The sequence below is a fragment of the Electrophorus electricus genome, chromosome 9 (assembly GCF_013358815.1).
Source record: "Electrophorus electricus isolate fEleEle1 chromosome 9, fEleEle1.pri, whole genome shotgun sequence".
Lineage (NCBI taxonomy): Eukaryota > Metazoa > Chordata > Actinopteri > Gymnotiformes > Gymnotidae > Electrophorus > Electrophorus electricus.
Window position 1 is genome coordinate 20,562,093 of NC_049543.1, and position 21,788 is coordinate 20,583,880.

The 21,788-nt window shown below is 43.1% G+C and overlaps 1 protein-coding gene across 4 annotated transcripts; it reads right to left on the bottom strand.

Annotated features, from left to right (window-relative positions):
* Nucleotides 1–93: 93 nt before the first annotated feature.
* usp53b (ubiquitin specific peptidase 53b) lies at nt 94–20,117 on the bottom strand. 4 transcript variants are annotated; one of them, XM_035529927.1, is made up of 18 exons: nt 19,191–20,117; nt 14,941–15,639; nt 14,359–14,451; nt 13,920–14,054; nt 12,994–13,107; nt 12,638–12,720; nt 12,326–12,431; nt 11,155–11,301; nt 10,255–10,404; nt 9,964–10,132; nt 6,682–6,795; nt 6,267–6,395; nt 3,429–4,125; nt 3,261–3,325; nt 2,103–2,169; nt 1,178–1,953; nt 954–1,038; nt 94–674 (listed from the first exon to the last, which is right to left on the bottom strand). In XM_035529927.1, exons 2-17 carry the CDS (start codon nt 15,115–15,117, stop codon nt 962–964), a joined length of 3,099 nt encoding a protein of 1,032 aa, XP_035385820.1. In that variant the 5' UTR covers nt 15,118–15,639; nt 19,191–20,117; the 3' UTR covers nt 94–674; nt 954–961. The 4 variants fall into 4 exon arrangements, with proteins under 4 accessions (XP_035385820.1, XP_026876256.2, XP_026876257.2 ...); XM_027020455.2 differs by having other exon boundaries at nt 94–730; nt 6,682–6,798; XM_027020456.2 differs by having other exon boundaries at nt 6,682–6,798; nt 14,941–15,636; nt 19,191–20,116.
* Nucleotides 20,118–21,788: the final 1,671 nt, after the last annotated feature.

Consider the following 21,788-nt stretch of genomic DNA (forward strand, 5'->3'; position numbering starts at 1 on the left):
CTTTTGATTTAATTATTAGGTTCCAAATCTTTTCCTTTGAACTGCATAGAAAATGTCTTTTTCCTTTCAACACCTGAGTGGGGAAAAAAACCATGAGAGTTCAAATAAGGTTTATTAAACAAACGAATAAAAATAAATGCATAGACATCTTCAAAAATAGATAGAGGACATCATTGTACAATATTCCTTTCATACGAATAGTTATGTCAGTGTTCTGCATGACAAATTGCGAGAAGGCACTCCATAAACAACCTCTGAAGATCTTCAGCGTTCCTTTCCACACAGTAAATTTACAGCTGATGAACAAACCAGCACCACAGCTTTGTCCGTGCAAATAAAATCGCATTTCCATCTGCGTCCATACCCCTACACCACTCCAACCCACCAAGGATTTACCTCTCTGACTTTAACTGATACGTGCGACTGTGCAAGTGAATACACGTCCAAGTGTGCATGGCTCTGAGGTATGCGATCCAGCACACTGAAGTCACAGCACATCTTAGCCAGGACCGCACCTCCCCAGAAATACTCCTGTCCGTGAGGCAAAGCAGAGGTTGCTTCTGGCATCGGGGGGAGTGGAGTCCAAATTGAAGTGTTTAGGAATGATCCATTCTCTTCCAGGTTTCTTTGGACTCTGCTTCAAACTGCATATTTTCCAACACTACCCTCAGGAGCTTTGAAAGAGACAAGCCACTCCATCATTTGGTGAAATGTTCCAAATTGCAAAAACCTGTTTACGTTCAAATGAAAATTTAATGAAATACAAAGAAGGAACCAGACAACAGTGCTGATATTTATCAGTTTGCCATTATGTGTGCTCTCTTGGAACTGAGCCCATGACTTTGGTTTGACTAGCACCTTGCGCTACTATGTGAGGTACACAGATAGACTTTTACCAACATTTAAGCATGAAGGTTGTATAAAAAATAGACCTCCGTGTAAAAAACACTTACCAAGACCTTCACAAATACCCATGCTCATCCAGTCCTTTTGGAGTCACTGGGTGCCACTTTGCGGTGGACTTATTGCTGCTAGAGCCTGAAAATGTGATTGACATCAAGACTTACTTAATAGCACCCACAGGTATCACACTCTAGACAACAGAGAGTTACAGTAATTATCAAAGAATCATTATACAAATCAATAAATAATTTAATTTAAGGTAAGTGTATAGAACCTGTATCGGGCCTGTTTCGGGCATTCTCTGCAGTGGACAGGCTCTCTGTATGGCTGGAGTGGGTGCCAGGTTCGCGGTGGTCCAATCCTTTGGCGCATCCCCTCTGCTCTGGCACAGAAAGCACTAGTGGCCTCTGGTGGTGATACTTGAGCCTATACGTGTCTGTCATGCAGTGATCCACGGAGAAATATGTGGTGAGCGCCACGGCCGGCACACGAGGTGCCCGCTCGGGCATGCGTGGCCTGTCTTCCATGTCTGCATCCCCCAGCTCCCCCCGCTCCTGGTCCGAGCCGGACCTGGAGCTCACGTCAGACGAACCTGGATGCGGATCAACCCGCCGGGGCCCCCCGTTGGCCACTCGCGGGCTTGCCTGCGAGGGCTCCCGGAGGAGGCGTGGCCGAAAAGGCAGCGTCTTGCCTTCACACAGCCGCTGGGCATGTCTGGAGCGGGCGGGCACAGGTGGGGATGTGGCAGGGGTGGCGGTTGGTTCTTGCCGGGTCGGCCGGACTGGGCGCGGCGACTCGGCCGGCGCCGTCTCGCTGGTGCTGGATCGGTAGGCGCTGTCCTCTTGCTCAGATGGAGGGTTTGTCATCTCATCTGAGCTGTTGCACTCCGAGCTGCTGAGCCTGCCTATGCTGTGTGCCGGTGGGCTATCAGGACAAAGCTGCACCCGAACAGGGACCTCCTGCGGTTCACTGTGGGGCTCAGAGCCTGAGGGTTCCCTCTCCGAACTGCCTCCTTTATATAAGCCACAGGAGGAGTGTCTTAGCTTTCGCCTGGAAAGCAGAGCAAGTTTTGTGTGAGAGCAAAAATCCAGGGTAACCATGGCAATTGTATGAATACATTTTTACTCTTTCCCTTGAACTATGCTTTTAAATGGTACTAACAAAAGCAGTATTGATGCGCAAAACCTCATCCAGAATACCTTGAACTTGGGCTGCTTTTATTAAGATGGTCAGAGTTCTTACCCTGGACCTTCAGCAAATGTTTACCTAAAGGTGAAAGTGAGAACATCAGAACATTCATTTCTGAATCCTAAATGGTACTACTGATGACTGAATAAGCAAACACAGTGAGATATAAGTACTGCTGTCCTACAACTTCAGCACAAGGTGGCAGTAATGGCATTGTAAAATGTCAATTTGAACTGCTGAGCAGGGGGCACAGACATGTTCCAAATATTCTAACAGATTTTAAAAAGATAGAATGGCCTCTTCTCTCCTGTTGACCTTTCTCTGCTGTCCATCATAGCTGCTGCCTCACACACACACACACACACACACACATACACACCTCTAATGAACGCATAGGAGTAAAGGTCATTGCTAATTTTAGTTAACTTTACAAGATACTCTGTGGTTACCTTTTTAAATACTTAATGTATGACTTTTAAGACCAAACTCACCATATAAAGAGAATACCACCTTCAGCATGCACTTTGGTTTCAAATCTACTGCACAGGACAAGCAGATGCTAAAGAAATAGTGTGCATGTAGGAAGGCATGTCATTTCTTAGGTGCGTCATCTATATCTGGCCAGCCAATAAGCTGGCAATTTTCCTCTGGACAATGGCAAGGCCAATGTCACTTTGGTGCTACAGCAAGTACTGTCACCTTAATATTTGTGTTCCTTCCATTTTTGCACACTGAAGATGACTTCCCAGTGGCTGAAGGGCTTAAAAATTGGTTCTTTATTTTTTCATAGCTAAGACAACTCAAATTTATTCAAAACATCTTTGAACTAGCAGTAGCAGATTAGTCAAAGGTAGTTTGTAAACTGTTATTTGCATGTGATTTGTATAACATGCTTACAAGACAGTCACTAATTGATTATGAAGAGACTCTCGTCTAAGGGAATCTTGGACTGTAAGGTCTACCATGATAAGGTCTACCTCTTTAAAAAAGGAACTGAAATGTAAAAAGGGATCTAATAGCCTAAATAATTTCCACAAAACCTTTTTACTGCAGAATATGCAGTAGACCAAACCTTATGTTCCACTTGAGGTGATTTCATACCAAAAACATGCATTTTCAGCATACAAGTGCTCTCTAAGGTAGAGTTCATGCATTTCTCTGGTACTCACTGTAGCACAAGGGTGAGCGCACTGCCTCAGATTTTGAGTCACTGCGACTGTGATGAACTTGACCCCTGAGAAGGTTTGATGTGTTAAAACTCAATTGATTGAAAGGCACTTTCAGTGACAGATGGCAGTTGATTCCCATGGGTCACTGATCTATGTTATCTCCACTACCTGAGCTGCTGCACCTCCATGGCCGTTCTGGGTTCCAGTGCTGCTCTGGGCTCCAGGGCTGCTCTGGGCTCCCTGCTTGTGATGCTCTCTACACCTGGTGAATCAGGATTGGTGGAGCCACTGCTCAGCCTGTCGCTGCTCTCGTAGCCTGACTCCGTCCGCTGGATCGTCCAGTTATCGGCCCTCAGCGTCACACTGGCCGCACCCTTGAGGCGTGCTGCTGAGCCGGGGGGCGTGGCCCAGTGCTGACACTCCTGCGAGGTGCGGCTCTCTGCCTCTGGCCTCACCTCCTCCTCATATATGGTCATCAGGCCTTTCGGCTTGCGCTCAGCCGGCACCCTCTCCTGGACATGGCCACACCTGGGACTGCCCTGCTGCTGCTGTTGCCGGCGGCGCTGCTCCAGCTCATTCAGCACTCTGTCCACATTCAGCACATCACGCACCGGCCGCCACGACGACGCCTTGGGCCGGCCACGCTCGCACGGGCTGTCTGCCGACTCGCCGTGGCCCAAGGGAGGGAGATCGTGATGGCGGCCCAAACTGCTTGGGTGTGTGCGGCACTCCTGGGGTGATCCACGTGGCTGCACTGAGGGCCGGTCTGGACGGCATGGGCGATTCAGGTTGGAGCGGTGCCTTGGGTCTGAGTGCGGTCGCAGACTGTTCTCAGAAGGGGAACTGGACCTGGGATACACCATATCTATAAGGACAACAAAGAAACTCTCTAAATTGCAAGTATTAACAACAACACTTCATAGAAAGTGCAGTAGAGGAATCGCTTTTGTGGACAAGGAAGCGTTATTCACCATGACCACAAAACAGACACACTGCAAAGACACGCACTCCCACTATACAGACACGGACTGGTGAAGCATGGTCAAAATGCAGTTGGAAATTGAATTTGGAGACACTTCCTTCCCCCTTGCATAGATGTGCACTTGCTGCAAGCCAAACTCTCGTTTGGGAGACAGATGGTGTGCTATGCTTTGGAAGGTAGCCAGTACTATAAACCATTTTCCTGAGTAAGGTGCCCTCAGAGTGCCCTTCTGTAGAGGACAGTGCACCTGGCTCCAACCACGACAAAGAAAAGGACAGAAAGAGAAAAAGAAAAGAAAAACAAAATATCTTCTGATCCTGTGATAGTCAATTGAGAATTTACTAAGAACTTTCAAAAATATATTAAAAAACAGCAATATCAGCTTTATCATCATTTAAAAAAAGCAAGTGAGAAATGGAAATATTGAGGATAGTATAGAGAAGCCTGCACCAGTAACTGTTCTTTAGGACAAAACACTCTTTTTGTCCTCTAAAAAGTCTGAAAGTCTGAAAGGGGATCACAGAGGAAGTTTTCTTTTAAAATTCACAAAGAGGTGAGTTAAAGGAACATAATCCGAGTGTGCTGCATGTGCTCCACAGAAATGAGGCTAATGACCTAAAACAGGAACGTACGGAAGCGGATGGGCCGGAGAGTGCTTCTGACAACGCCAAGCACCCAAAATCGGCTTACGGGGCCATCTTATGGTCCTGGGAGATTTACAGTGCCAGAGGCCATGGAGCTAGCTGAAGCGCTTACTAATACTGTTTTTTAAATTTGTTCTGTTTATGGGATGCAGATAGGATCAGGATCCACTTTACTGAAGAGAAGTGCACCACAAATGAAAACCAGCGATTTTCATGTTAATTTTAACATTAAAGTCTTTCACTTTAATGTGAGCGCACACTGACAAAGACAAATTACTTTGTAAAGCAATATTTAGCTTTGCAGAAAAAGATAATTACACTGTACTTTTTGCTGAATATAACAAGCCCTTTTCTGAATAGGCACATTCTAAAATATAGGATGTAGTAAAACACGTGAGATCTATTTTTTTTATTTACAGTTTACCTCAGTTGCTTTTTACTTTCTGCAAAATACATTTTGCATCCAAAATGCCACAGAACACACCAAATCCAAATGTATCAAAAGCAAATAACTCAGTCAATGCAAAACTGGTGTAAAAATGCCAGACTCCTGTGCTATTTTTATTCTTATTTTAGTCATAGCCAGTTTCCTCCCATTGGGTAATTTTCCCCTATCACATGACAGCTGAAGACCAGGGAGAGAGAGGGCTATCGCATACTTCTTCCCCTGGCATATGCTATCGATCACCGCACCTTTTTGAGCTTCTTCCGACGCACTTGCATCCAATCACCGCACCTTTTCAAGCATGCAACTTCAGGGGGTGGAGTAACATGCACTGTTCACCCCCTTCTGATGCACGTCCATGATTGGCCAGTGTCGCTGTGATTGACAGGGGAGATAGAGTGTGCTACCCCTCCGTTCCTGAGAGCATAGCCAATTTGGCTCTCTCAGGCTCCTGGCTACAGATGACTGTGATCAACTCATTTTTACAGCATTTTTTAAAGCCTAGTATATTGTTTTATTTTATTGAATTTTTTCATATTCTAAATTTTCAGTAACATTCTTCTTGACTCACAATGACTGTGCAAAGTAAGTGAAGTGGTCAGATTTGGTTTTGACCTGCAGGATGCCATCTGTTAAAATATTTTATTCAAGTGCACGTCTACTGAAAATGCCAAAATATCTGCATAAGACTGTGTGGACCATGTGAGTGGAGATAAAGCACATAGCCCTGCAAACAGTGCCACTGTTAAGGGATTTTCCTGAGGGGCCTTTCCAGAAGTGATCTTAAGCAATTGAGAGAAATATTAACAATACTTCAACACAAAAGACACAGTAGCACCTACTGTTAAAGCTCATACCTAAGATATTTGAGCTTTTAAATTCTCCATATTTGGGGCCATTCTCTTAAGGTGGCCTCGCATGTGTGTAATGTTTACCTTTGTGTGGGAGGCTGTCCCCTCTACGGTGACCCCGCTCGACCTCCCGCCGTGCTCTCTCTCCTACGCCCTGTGAAGGTTCTCTGGAAGACTCGCGAGGTCGACCTGGGCTTTCAGGAAGCACCTTGACTGGAAAGTGTTAATTTTTTTTTTTTTTAAATGGGCAAAAGACCATTCCAGAAAACTATTCCTTTTTCATTAAATCAGTGAATTCTAACAAGCTTCAAATGTAGTTTATATGTTTTTCAGGACATATAAAGAACAATGTTAATTTTTTTTGCGTACACTTTTTAGAAATTAAAATTATTGTGAACTACTGTGCTTAAAAATGAGTGCGAGCAAATTTAAAGTACAAACAGAACAAAAGCAGTACTGGTCTATTTGTTTACGGCCGTGTGCATCATCTGTGCCTTACGCCGATTGGCTGTTTGCAGCGAATTTTGTTTGTGAGATCCCTGATTGGTCCGCAGAGAGCCTGCAGGCTCTCTTACTCCGTCGAGTTTCTTTGACCCTGAGTGCGGAACTTCAGCTACTACCACAAAGAAGGAGAGAATAAACAAATTCAGGAATGAAAACAGTTTTATGTTCTTTTCCCCCCAACCAAAAAAAATGACAGGGAGTAAGAATAAATAAATCACCCTCCTTAGTCAATGGATTTAAACAATGAAGGTCGGGGAGTAAAAGACATGAAGGGCAGTGACAGGCACACAACACAAACATGTCCACATGGCACACAATGTCATGGGAACGGTGATGTCAGACTGGGAAACTGGGTGGGTCACAGTACTTCAGCATTATTGGCCAACGTAGCCTTTAAAAGGACACTTCTAGGATTGAATCGGGCATTGACATAAAATATAAATCCACAGCCTCTGAACATCTGATTTCAGTTTAAACTGGTTTTTAGACACTTTTCTTTTGTCTCCAAAAGACAATTTCTCCTCAGCAGATACTGTTAACTTACATTATTCTGCTGCTGGTTGTGTGGTTCTGTAATGTTGGCATGGTTACGTTAGCATGGTGACGTCTAAAACTGGCCGCTGCATGTGCGTGGTCTGTGATTTTCCACTAGGCACGAGGGGAGAGGAAAAGTGGACAGTTGTGTGGATAAATAGATAAATAAAAATGGATAAATGGAACAGGTCATGAGCTGGCCCAGATGTGGGACCAAAAAAAAACCCAGAAAGCCTAAGCCAGGAATGGGTGTCCAGATCAGAGAGGGATTACTGTTTGTTGAGTGATGTGAATCAAAATGAACTTTCTCACAGAGCGGGAGTGAAAGATAGAGATAGGGGCGGAAATAGAGCAAAAGTGTGAGACAGAGAAACAGAGAGATTAAGACAGAATGAGCATGTGAGACAAAAACTGAGAGGTTAAGATAGAGAGTGATAGGGAGAAAGACTAACTTTAAAAATTAACTTCCAAACATCTATAAAAGACAACCATAAAATAAGCAATGACGAACTGTAAAAGTCATAAAGCGCACATCTAACAGACACAGGCAATGATGAGAGCAATATAAAACAAAAGACAAACATAAAATAAAAACGGACCATAAATATCTGTATCAACCGTGAAATGGTCATAAAATAATCATAAAAAAGATTTTTCCATGAAAAAAAACCCCCAGAACTTTTGTGACCCCACAGCTGGTCTGCAGTTTGCAGGTACATTTCACTCCTTTTTTGTTTGGGAAAAAAAACAAAACCATACTGATCTCTGCTCTTACTCTCTCTCTCTTTCGTTCTGCCTCTTTGGTGCCTCTTTAAGGACATGCCAGCACGTGGAACCCTGCACCACACCACATTCTGTTAGCCTGTGTGCACGACTGTGTCGCCCTGCACCTGCCTGCGGGCGGTAGAGGGGTGGGTGAGCACGGCTCAGGGCCAGACTCCCACGGAGCAGGGGCTGCCTATTGCTCCAGAGAGGGCACCTGAGGACGGTGGAAGAGGGGTTGTTCTCACGTCGACAGAGCTACTGGCACAAGAGGTGGTTCAGACGGCCTGCCAGGGTTCGACTTGGCAAAAAAAGAAAGAGAAGAAGATAAAAGGGGAGAAAGAAAACCTGTACTGACAAGGCCTTCTGGTGCAAAGCCAAAGCAACAAGGATGACTTGGGGGGGCATGATGCAAAGCGACCAAGAGGCAGCCTTCAGTTTAGCATCCGTTCAGAGCTGCAGGAGGCTCGGATTCGTTCGCTGTGACTTTCCGTTCTTTTCACACACTCCATAGGCCGTGCGTTCACAAAAGATCCTCAAAGAGGTGGTGCGTGATGGTTGTGTTCAAACCCTCCCACTTGAGGGTGACAGTTATCTCATAAAATTCCTGTGAGTTCAGAATTCTGACGGAGGTAACAGCATGTCCCCTATAGAAAAGTGGCAAATGGTAATGAGTAGCAGCTAGACGCAAAGTCAAGGACAACCAGAGGTCCCCAACCAACACAGAGACTATGATAGGAGATTTAAACACTGTGAAAGAGCAAAACTGCAAAAGTTCTATTTACCAATATTCATCGAGAAATAAGGTTGGCCTGCCATTGCCATGGGGAATGCTGATTATGCTACTCGAGGGAGTTTGTGCATGTTAGTAAGCCGTCGCATGCTTGAGCCAGAAAAGAGGAAGGATGGTGTGAATGTACAGGATGGAAAAAAAATTATCAGGGTGGGGGGGGTTATGCAGCATTGCACCCAAGAGTAGGGATTAGGGTAGTGAGATAGAAAGAGAGAGAGAGTGATTGAATAACAAAAAAGAAAGAAAGCAACAGTGAAGCGGAAAGAGACAAAGAGAAAGGGTAGGAGAAAGTGCATCTGATGAGAGAGAGTGTGTGTGTGTAGCATGGAGCAATAATCTGTTCTCCCTGAAGTTTATACCCATGCGTGGACAAACTCATCCACTGAGCGAAAGAGGAGGGGTGGAGAAAATGAGGGGGATTTGAGCTGGAAATCTGAGCGCTGAACGGAACATGGCCACCGCTCGCAGTCTGCATGGGCGGATGGCCCCATCTTACATAACACCCCCTGCTCTTGCAATGACAATCGACATCTTCCGCAGGACACTGTTTATAAACTGCACTGCCTGTTTTAAGCATGTGGATGCAAGATGAAAGGCAAGATGTTCAGCTTGGGTCTTTTTCATGCCATTCTAAAGAAATGGGTGTGAAATAGCTATCACTTTTTTTCATCATTTGCGAACTTGAATGACAGATTAAGAGGAAGGTCCCACACACAGCCCATGTTTCAGCCTGCATCAAGGGTGAAACAAGGGCCCCACCTTTGAGACCTACGTGTGAATTTATAGGCCTGCACATGTCATGCACAATTTCCATCTTGTTATAAAACTAGAAATGGTTAGGTTACACCTTGCTATTTATAAACAGCAATGTCAAAACACCTTACTGAACCACTCTGGTTTAAGACAGCAGTAATGCTCATAAATGACCTAAGAGGTCATATCCCCTCCCCCAGCTGCCCCCCCCACCCCCCACCCCCCAAGAAGAACCTGGGTGGAGACCATTACATCTACAAACAACTTCACAAACAACACAGTGCAGCTACAGAGTCTGACTCCATATCGCAGATCAATAGCCGCTTCAGTCAAATCAATCGCCACCTCGTCTCCCAGGCGGTTTGGCTCAGCTAGAGTTTAAAATCCATCATCGTGCAGGCTTGGGTGTTGGGGGGAGGGGTGGGAAAGCCTCACCTGTACCCTCACCATTGAGGGAACACTTATACTGGGACCACATGGTGGTTTGTCGGGGAGCATCCTCATTGGATACTGCAGTGCCATTCGGGTTGGCATAGAAGAGGAGGAGTGGCTGGAAATGGCCCCGGATGCATTTGGACGCCACATCTTTCCACTTGGTACCGATCTAGAAGGGAGGAAGCAGATGTGTACAAAGATTAAACATTAAACATACCATGGGTATCACAAATCAGATCAATTGGTGCTGAAAAAAAGGAACCTAAACAGAACTCTGTTTTGGACACCCACCTCTTTTACTGTGGCGTCGTCGAAGAAGACCCATTTGGAAGACTTGCTGTGATAGGCGAAGGCAAGGTAATGGCGACTGGAATAGCAGATCATGCCCACCAGGTGAAGATCTCTCCTTTTGGCATTTTCATCAGTAACTCGATAGAAAAGCTGCAGGAGCAGAGGAAAGAGGAATCTAAGGGAAGGTGGTAAGCTGAAAGGCCTGGAGCAGACAAAGGCCAAACAAGAAGGTGGCAGTGAGATTTCACCTTTGTTTTGCAGGTCTAGATGGAAAATGCTAAGCTCCTAAACTGAGCATAAATTGAAATGAACTATCTATCTGTATCTATATGTAGCATGGCTAGACAATTTTAATGATCCTAATATTACAATGGTCAGGAGGAAAAAATAACGTTAGCTAGGAAGAGCAGTCCTGATGTGCATGGTTGTGTCATTACTGTACCAAGGTCAACTGTAAGACCAGTGGACATGTAGTATGAGCTGTTGTGATGTACTGACATATACCGACCCAGTTGCCATCAGGGTAGTATCATTAAAGCTGTTGGCAGTGAAACTGAGGTCAAACGTGTGAGGTCACACATCAACTCTATTATTTTTTATTAACTGAGCATGGTAGCAGATAGACCATAGCCTTATACACAGCCTTATATAAATTATTAAATGAGCATATCAGGCGACTATGGTGTAAGTTAGGTGTTTCTAATATATATTATGCATGGTTACCTGAACAGTTAACACAAACATTGTATGAACAAAGAAGATGCAATGATTAACAAGTAGGATAATTAACCAGTTGATGGTCAATTTAAGAACATCAGTTCTGACATGGTTCCTTCAGGTCAAAAGGGGAGTGCTTATTCTAAGCCACAGATAGAAGTGGACATTCCGACTGTAGGCTACCCCTGAAAGGTTGAGGTGTGACCCAAGAGCACGGATGACATCTTCAGTAAGATCTGACTGCTCCGCATCCCATACAAAGCCGATGGTGACAATCTCAGGGCAGTTCATCAGGACGCGGCGAATTTTGATGCTCTGCCCACAGTTGCTCTGCGAACCAAAAGAACAGAGACATGATTACAATTATGCCCATGCAGACACAACGGAACTTTTTCTGTTGTGCCTTATGTCTTTCTTAATGATTGTTAATGCCAACATCCTGGAAACGAACCAGGTTTGGCAAACCTCCCAAAAGGTGTCGCCGCATGGAAGCGTGTGCACGAAGCTTAGTGTTCTGCCGTTGCCAACGGAGATGAGAGGGCAACAGTGGCTAGTGAGACGTTGCTATTTATAACCACAGCATGCGACTGGCAGCTAACGTTTTAGGTCTTCTGTCAGTCACAGTGGACGACTTGCAGGAAACAGCCACATGACTGGGCAAGTGCTGCCACGTGCCTAACATCCAACAAAATTCACTGATCAACTCAACAGTGACATCATCTATTGGCAGCGGCATTCAGTTTCCCCAAAATATCACAATGATCATTAGGACTGTTCTGGAAGTATGCTTCCTATTATGGGGAGTGCACAGAAACATGCTTTTGTTTGTCTTCTGTGAAGCTTGTGGGAAACTCAACTGGCCACACATTTGTAAACAAAACAAAACAAAACAAAACATTACAATTTTACTGCACGTTCCATTAAAAACAACAACAACACACTGCTGATAAAATCAGACATTATTTCACTTCATTGCCTTCTTAACCCTCATAGAAAAAATAAGAAATAAGTGAATATGGTGATGCTCATGTGCCTGAACGTCCAACGTACAAGCTGTCCTCAGAAACACACATAATCCTCTAGAGAGCTACAGTAAATATAGACCATCACATGGCCTGCTGTTATGTCATCTTAGACAAGCTCTTTGCTGATTCAGCAGATACCATGTTTATATCTTCCGCACCCACCAAATTCTTAGAGATAGACTAGGTGCCATCTGAGAAGCCCGAAAAAGATTAGCAAAGTCTTTCGCAGAAGAAGAAATATGGAGTATTTCATAAATGTTAAATAAAATAAGAACTTTTTTTCACACAGAAATGTAAAAAAACAGGTGGAGGCAGAGGTGGTGACATACAGGGCAGTTGCGGAGATCTCCGATGGTGTTTGCTGCCTGCAGCAGTTCGCCGAACATGTCCGACCTCAGCCTGTCCATCCTCTCCAGCACCCGCTCCACCTGTTGGCTAACAACCAGGGAAAAAACACAGGGCTCCTCCTGTCATTGGGTTAGTGAACCCCATTCACATGATGGGTCTCCTAGTATTTAATGACAGTGTAAAAGCACTGAGTCAGCACTATATGTCAAAAAGGTGTCCTTCTGTTGTTCTACAAATGTATTATAGGGATCCCGAAGTTCAGTCATAGCATGCTCATGTGGATGAAAGCTCACCACAAGGCAGTGGTGGAGACGTAGTGCACCAGCTCGGTGAAGGGGAGGGGATCCGATGATGCTCCGCAACTCCGGCACACAAACTGTGGGGTTGGTTGGAGGGCAGGGTAATCAGTACCAAATGGCGCAGGACACAGCACTCAATGCCACTCAAAGTCCTGCCCAAAGCCCTACAACCCTGATCCTGTATCTCACTGCAAAGGACAAGGTGCAAAAATTCCCCTTGCCTGCAAATAAACCACTTCCTTCCTTGCTTCCGTTCTAACTCTCTCCTTTATGTCCTAAAGTCTACCTGGGTGGCATTGACTAACCAATGGACTTGCTGTTGGAAAGGGAGCCCTGTGAAGGCTGATTACCTGCTCATAAAGGGTCATGGCAAACCTCTGGTGCGTAATGCACGACCTGGAGGTGCATGGCTCGGCCGCTGAGTCGGACACCAGGTGCAGGTGGATCCTCTCAAGGATATGCTCCTGTCTCCGCAAGCACAGAGAAAAAGAAACCAGGAGAACAGAGATGCAGAGTTCTTCTCAGCACAATAACAGTGGGTTTATTAAAGATATTCTTAGGACTAGGATTATTGCTTTGTCGTAGATGATAATATTAGAATTGCTGTTATGTCATCATATAAGAGAGCCATAAGTCTATTTAGAGAGAATGAAAGCATGAAGTAGAGAATTCACCATCCATAAAAGAGGGCTATATTTAATATAGTGTTACACTTAATAATACACACTTAGAGGATATTATAAATAATGCACTTAAAGTTGTCTGTGAATGTAAATGCATGAGCCCATATAAAGGAAACAGCTTTTGCATCTGTGAGCTCATCAGTATGAAATTACACCCATCGTCTACATCAGAGACACAGCAACAACATGTTTAAGTAGGCCATAAAACATTAGTCTTGTGAATTGTAGGAGAGTTCACCTAAATCATGCTTTAAAGCAACAAATAGCAACCCATAGAAGGAATCTGAGACTTAAAAAAACTCTCTAACAACTCTCCTCCTACCCCAAATAAAACTTCACAAACAATTATAAATTAAAGAATGATAACAGTTTAAAGGATAATGGTGATACATTGTATAAATTCCTTTATCAATGAGTATTTAAACATTAAGACTAAAAATTGTTACAAGTCTTTTGACAGTGTATACTTTCATCATATTCTTTTTTAGTCTGGGCAGGTGCTGGTGTACTAGTCAGCTGTAATGGTTACAGGGTAGCGTTTCTGACTACTTCAGACAAGTTACTGCAGTGCTGCAGACATAAAGGCGACGCACGAAGCATTCGGCTGCGTCGTCCATGAGGCCCAGCTGGAAGCGCTGTTCATCCTTAAAGGTCTCGGCCAGCGCATGCCGTAGGGTGTCTGATGGCAACGCCCGCTCACGACTCTGCTGGAACTGACTAAAGATGCTCTACAGACCGAGGGGGGAGGGGGGAAACCGGCAAACAAAAAGAAAGAAATATATATTTGCAAAATGCAAGTGGAACAATGTCCAAAATACCTGTTTTTTCCCCAAATGCCTGTTTTCCCTGCAATATTCCATTCTATTCCAGCATTGGAAACTTGACAACATACCAAAGCAGTAAAAGGCTTGACAAAGAATTACTCACGTTAGCAAGAATAAGTCATAAAAGTCCTGATTATGAGCACTGCATCAAAAACTATCATGAGCTCATATCAAATGACAGGTCATTTCTTTCTGTTTACACACTGACCTTTAAAGCACAGAAGATGCAGGCGTCACCGAGGCAGAAGTGGGTGGACAGTTGCCTGAGACTTCTCCTGAAGATATCCAGCTGCCAGAGGACCTATGGCAAGGAGACAGTGGTGCAACTACACTTCAACATACACAACAAAATTCTCTGTACAGCAATCTCACTAAAAGAGTAGCCTCACGCTAAATCTCCTTCCATAATGAGAAGCAGCTCAGAAATCAGGAGGAACCTCCATTTTTTAACTTGTAGCTCAAAATTAAAGTTAAAAAGTTAAGCACTGGAGAGCGTACTGTGGGATCTCATTGTAAATGGCTTAAAAGATTGCACACAAGGCCCTGATAATTCTATGAGAGGTTAACCCTTTTCTCTTAAGATGTTTAATCATCATAGTTTAACCAAATGATGCCAAAATGACTGACAATGAATGAGTGACAGAGCTAACGTCACATTATGATAACTGCTAAAGTTTTCTTTATTCCAATGATTATATTCATATATATCCTTATATTCTTCTAATGGTTCTTACTAATTGTCCTTCTCTACTCTCTACCCAAAATCCTCAGCAGTGACCCAGGCACTCACCTGTACAGCGCTGTTGAGGAAGCAACTGTTCTGGCCGGGCTCATTGAGGAGACCTTTGGTGAGGGCCAGGGAGAGCATGCTGCCTGGTTGATAAGTCTTCCCCAGGCCTGTCCCAGCAGTACCCCCAGTCCCAGCTATGCCGTTCCCTGGCTTCCTGAATAGCTTGACCCATGCCATGAGGCACGAGTTCTTCTTTCTCCAGAGTTCAGAAGGAGTCACTTACTTAAGAAACGAAAAGCAGCCTTATCTGTTGTGGGCAGCATCTGTACCCAGCAGTCCCTGTGCCTGACAGGGAAAGCAATCCCACAATGCTCAGAAGGCTGTCTTAATTGGACAAAACAGCTATAGCAAGGGACAGGTTGTTGGGGATGCAGATTTTGACCGCACACCATTGGGATAGGCGAGTATCGGCGCTTCCGATACAGACGCAGGCAAACAAGTGACGTTTAGCCACAGGTTGTGACGTGCCGCTTTGCTGTTCCCTCAGCATAGGTAATGGATGTGCTGTGTGAGCTCTGTATAGGGGGAAACCCCAGCAATGACATGCAGTGGGAAGAGAAGATGGGAGATGGAGAGCTGGGCAGATCCATTTCTCTCCAGGGTATTCCTGATAGGGTCAGCACCAGTCGTTCAGCATCTCATCCAAAGGAGCATTTCAGAGCAGTGGGTCAGAACATTTGGCCAACAAAGGATGACCTGCTGTGAGTGATAAAGGGGGTAAGGGGGATGGGGTGGATAAAGAAAAAGAAAATCAATTGCTGTTAAATGGAAAGCCACTTCAGTCTGCAGCAGCTAATTAGCAGAATTAAATGGAAACAGAAGCCAGTTTACTGTGACAGTACTGAGCAAGTGATACTGCATGCTAGGTTTGTAGATATGGAATACTGTGCAAAGATTAAATTAAATCAGTGTGCCTGCCTCACATTGCCATTGTAATGATTAAGATAAATCCCTCTGGATACTTCAGTTTTTTCTCATCATCTTTCAGAACCTCATGATCAATAATCCATAAAAAAAAAACATTTGCTGAGCCGTCTCACATTTTTGCTGGTTCAGCTTTGGAGGGGATACAAAGCCAGTACCAAACATTGCATAACACTCCCATTTACTTCTGCGTTCACTTTCATTGATAAGTAGGATTATGGACACAGGCAAAATACAATATCATACCAGCCTTGCTTGTGATGGAGCCTGGGAATCTGCTAAGACCCTCCTCCTTTTCCACAACTGCACCCACATACCCTTTCTTCTGCCTCTTGCTGTCTGGGGTTTCACGATTTGAAATGCCCTGCAACTATTTTACCCAGAGAAAGTGCCTTAGGAACATTTCCCAAGAAACTTTGAATGCAAGACAAAGGATGCTGACAAAGGTGCCTTAGAGAAACTGCAGAAAGCCATTTTTACCTCAGTCAGTACACATGCAGTTAACTAGCAACGCATCTTTTCTTGTCTACAGCCCTTATCCACTTTTTGCCCACAACATCTTTTTATGACAAAACCTTTCAAAATAGTAGCTACACTCAGAAAGAGGCAAGGCCTGAATGTCCATAGCTTTAAAGAGATGCAGGAAAATGTTGCACCTACTCTGGAACTGATCAGTTTAATCCTTTCTTCAGCTAAATGGTGTGCAGGTGTGCCATAAGACACATTTCAAAGAGTACAGAAAATCTTCTCATGACAGTGGAATTTTCAGTATATGGGTACAAAATGAAACCTCCCCACAGTAAAGTCAGGTGCTAAAAGTGTTTAGTTGCAGATCCAATGTCTGATGCCCAGAAATCCTAAATATATGGTCCAGAGGTGGAAAGTGCTTTGATTAAAAAAAAAAAATAAAAAAAACCACAAGAACAAAAATTCTAGGCCTGCATGAGTCAACAGGTCCACTTGCAGTCTGTGGCCTTCATCAAAGAACCTGTAACATTATACTTTGAAAGGCTTCAGACCACAGAAGATGTCAATCTGTGTTTGGGTTTGCTCCACCTTAAAAGTAAATTGTACATTAATCCTATTCCAATGTTGCTCCTCAGGAACTTCTCTGATTATTACATTTTGCTGCAGTCTGGGTTTATGAAATAAGTGGAAAAGGAACTAGGTTAACATGGACTTTCAAGGACTCTCATCTCAGCAGGTCTTGCCACATGACTAATGTACATGACTCATCTTGTGAAGGTGATCAAAGCTCATAAACAGAGCTTCTGTAACACAATTTTCAAAATAAGATGGTAAATGACAAATGGAGCATTATTTTGTGAACAACTTCTTTCTCCTATTAAAATGACCACTGCAGCTGCAGGGGATCTGTTCACCCATGCTCTTGTGTTGGTATGCTATTTTTATAGAGCCTTAACGAAGGAGCAACTTTTAAGTTGGAAATGTTAAAACCCTTCATGAGAAGACATTTGTTCAATATTGCGAGCTGTTTTCAATGCTTTAACTCCAACAGACACTAAATGTTTTTTCTGGAATCAGATTTACAATGCTTAATTGTTTTTTACAAGTAGTTTTTAGCTAGACTCTCCCATTCACATCACTTACACTGCCAGAAGCCTTTATATATCCTTTAAAGTTATGTATTTATTTATTTTATTTTATTTTCCATAGAAGATAACCATTTTAGCAATTGGGGTTATACTCTTGAAGTTAAACTTTTTTTTTTCTTTTTTTTTTCTAAATGTGGAACCTGAGATCAGAATATGAATATTAGGTTCACTGAATAATCCACGTGGTGTAATGTACAGCTTGTGTGTTCTGAGAGAAGAGCAAGTAATTGTAAATGGTATGTGGGATTAGTGCAGGTAGAAAGTAGATCTGGTTGGTCCAATATGCCCTTTCAGGACATATTTAAGAGCTGTTTTGCTTAAAATGGTCGAGATTGACTGAAGAAGGCGAAGCTTTTTAAGCCATGGGTGCAAAACTGAACTCACCCAGGGCCCCGTGTCTGTTAGTTCCAAGAAAGCTCCACAACATCCGATTTTACCCCATTAGACTTCCACCGTTGTTAACGAGGAGAATATATTAGCAAAACGCGCTGGTGTTGCGCAGACCTGGAACTGATACAGTACGTTACACACTGCGGCCCTCTCATCCAAGCCAGCAGGCCCGGGGTTAGCGCCAGCGCAGAACTTGTTGCCGCAGTGTTGCAGTATATCACCATTAAAATCACACTCTGGAACACTGCCATGGCTACAGCATAGGTCGGAGATCCGCAGGCTGCAAAAGCACGGAGCGACTCGTGCTCACCCTCTTTCTTCGGCCATAAGTGGGAATCTTATGAGAGTAAGGAGTACTCAGCACGCTTGTGTACAAATGTCAAGCCCGGTACAGTTCATTGCTAACAACGTAAGTAATTTTGTTTTAGTTTTGTGGCCTATAATGTTTTGAGATACAACTTTGAAGATATATTTTAGAAACCTTGGAGCGTGTACGTGTAACTTTGTAGATGGTTTCTATTACAAACAGACGTTACTGATTTTGAAAGTCGTGGTTCCAGTTAAGCAAAACCGCCACGCTCTCACTTTCATGATCACGTAGCAATTCTATTAAACTTTTAACAACTGGACCAATGAAACTTCAATAATGGTACCAGGTTCACATTGTCTTTAGGGATGTATTCCCATTTGTTCTACAAAACTTTTAACAATTATATTTTACTCCTAGCCAAAAATACATTTATTCTAAAATAAATTATATTTTCTATAGAAAATAGAATACAAAAAAAACCAAAAAACTAATAGCCCTGCTCCACCGACTCAGATGGGGATTACACGTAGAGAAACATTCGCTTTCCCTCTGAATGGCATTATAAACATACTACAAACATTTATCTGGGCAGCAAGATATGAAACTGTCCATAACATAATGAAAAAAAATGTATACGCTATGTTTTTGAGTACAAATCCTATCTGCCGTATACATTGTACATTCCACGCATGGCTACTGTATAACGGGATCACAGGGTAACTAACGGTTTGGTTACAGCTCTGCCCAGGTTAATCCACCCTGTACTGTTGCCTTCTTTAAGTGCCCCAGAGAAGCCGCCGAAGTGTCACTGCAGAGAAACTGTACGGTTAAGGCAAATCCACTAGCACGTTTAATATGAAGCGACAGCAAATATCCGCATGGCATTCTTTTTACACCTGTTAGGACGCATGCGTGCCGCGAGTGCACTTTATACCGCAACTCGCGATCTACTGGCTCAAATACACTCAAACAAGAAAATGAAGAAACAATTTCACCGGCGAAGTACTCACCCCACCATTCCAAAATGTGCCCCAATATTCCCAAAGTGTCTTCCAATTGTCAAACAGTAGCTTTAAAATATTTAAGTTTAGACTATGTCAGTACAGCACTTAACCCAGCACTTAACTAAGATAACTCAAGTTGTCTTAAGTCGCAAGCGTTTGGCTTGTGTAACAAAAATCGCACATAAGGGTTGTCACGCTGCCTGCGCGGGCCTCCTTTGCGGCAGTAAATCAAACCAATAACAAATGCGACCGGAGATCCGCGTGTCCGCAGTCACCGTCAGCGGTACATCTTGGTTCGCCTGCTCAGCCAGACTTGGACGCTCTTGTTGATGTGCTCTTGTTTAATGCCGTCGTGGGTATTTCCTGTGGTAAGCGGTTGCAATGAATGATTCCGAGCGCACGAAAGTCTGCAAAGGATTACTGATGGATTGGGAGTTACAGGGTCAAACTCCGCCCCTGGTATAGTGTATATACTGCAGTCCCACAAGAATAAACTCGATACCGCGGTGAAATAAGGTGCGTATGTTGTCGGGTGTAGATTCCGTTATAGACCCTTTTCTAAGATTTTTACGGCTTGTGGGAAGGCGTTGCACGTTGTCGTTTCAACGTGTGGACAAATATAAATGCCTATCGTGCACTGAGAAGCGTTTCATAAGCATGCATCACAGTAACTCACGGTGCATCATGATCTAGGTGCTACAGTCGTTGTCCTGAAATGAAACTGCGTAAGCGCTTATGCGCCACTGAACGTCAATTTCTGTTTATTGTTAAACCCCGGTTGGTAATGAAATATTTTTCGCTATTATGCATGAAGTACAGGCAAACTTAACAGAAGGCGCGAGAACAGCGACCTCGTTTTCATTTACACTGATGTCATGGATAGCTTCTAATGCGCTAGCCTACTTTTAAAAACACAGCACATTGACTTTGTGCTTAGAATGTGGCCTGACTGAAAAGCTGATCTTATTCTTGTGAAAGGTTACGCACATTCTAGTTGGCACCGCACATAGCCTAGAGCTGTTTGAAATATTTGATTTCCTTACAAAGATGTCAATATATTGTTAGGATTACATGACTGATTAAAACAATGCATTTCAAAGTGCTGGGGTTCAAGTATTTATTTATACACACTGAATTTTAGTCAAATGTAGTAAATGTCTTAATTATATAAACGTGACATGGCTCAAAATAAATTAGGCTTTCAGTAGATAATTTATAAAACAGTAATATACTAAACTAATTTATAACACCACTAAGATTTTAAAACAGTAAATGTTAACTAAAATGGAGATGAATTGTGACCCCATTCCAGCAAACCAAAAATACATGAGACTTGCCAGTTATATACTTTTTAAAGGTAGTTCAACCAACTACACATTGGGTTGTATATTTTAATGATTTTTTTTTTCAATTTTATAAAATGTTTAAACTTGGTCACCTAGAATTTGTTCAGTGTTTATGAAGACTACATTAGAAATGTCTTATAACCTCAATATCACCCCCAAGACATTTTTCACCTATCTTCCTAAAATCATCTTTTCTGGTAAAAAAAATTGTCAGCAGTATCCCATAATTTACCATACCAATGTTTGAGAATTAGTAGGCAAGAAGAGAATAATTACAATGCCATAAACCATCAACCATACAGGAACATAATTTCCTAAATGTGACCACTAACCCACCTCAGATATATTTAGTAGCATTTCCCTCTCTGTGCAATCTCTTGTCAAATGAGGTAAATATGCAATTAAAATGTACACAGACACATGACAGGCCAAAGGTCAGCCCTGTCTGGATATGGAAGGGCTGTTGTGGTATCATTTCAGCCAATGTCCCACCTCTGAGTCTCCTGCGAGTCCATCCGATCCATATTTTTACAGGCTATAATTAGCATTTGCTAGTCATTGTGTGAGTAACAGGACTAACATGGGCTCTGGGCACATACTGCTCCAGGTACTGCTCCAAGATCACAGCAGGGTTTCATTAAGTGTTATTATTGCATAAATGGCATTTATCAAGCAATCGACATGACAGCCTTCATATTAATGCCAGTGCCTGGGTGTTTACTGTCTGACAGGCATACCTTGTCCTCTCAAATTCCACACAGAAAATCATTAGTGAAAAGCACATTTGTGAGTCGCTGTGGATAAGTCACTGTAAAATGCCATCAATGTAAATGTAAATGAAAATATGAAAATTACTTAAGGAGCCCAATGATTATATAACTGTATTAGCTTAATATTTCATGTATAGGTCACAAACAGGGTCTCATATCACTACTAAAATCTGGAGTTTTGCATTGGAGAAGTGATTTATTTTATTTTTTTTTAACAAATCAAACTGTATAGTCTGTATGTTAAAAGCAGTTTCACAGCCAACATTAATTGCACATTGATCACTGATGACCTAACCAGCTTTTTAGTCTGTGAGAAACCTATTTTGTAACCAATATTTTTTGCTCATTTGTTTTAAGTGATAAATTACTGATTGTAAAGTTTTTTGATAGATCTCTCTTTATTGGCTGCAGCACATTAAAGCGTTAGAATTTATGTCTGCTAATGCGTGGTAGGTGTTTGGTATGAGGAAAAGGGAAGCAATCAGTAG

Excerpts from the sequence above, each read along its gene's own strand:
- usp53b (XM_027020455.2), bottom strand. The coding sequence starts at position 15,117 with ATGGCATGGGTCAAGCTATTCAGGAAGCCAGGGAACGGCATAGCTGGG. Across the intron at positions 14,452-14,940 it reads TCCTCAACAGCGCTGTACAG|GTCCTCTGGCAGCTGGATAT; the intron begins GTGAGTGCCTGG and ends TCCTTGCCATAG. Across the intron at positions 14,055-14,358 it reads GCATCTTCTGTGCTTTAAAG|AGCATCTTTAGTCAGTTCCA; the intron begins GTCAGTGTGTAA and ends CTCGGTCTGTAG.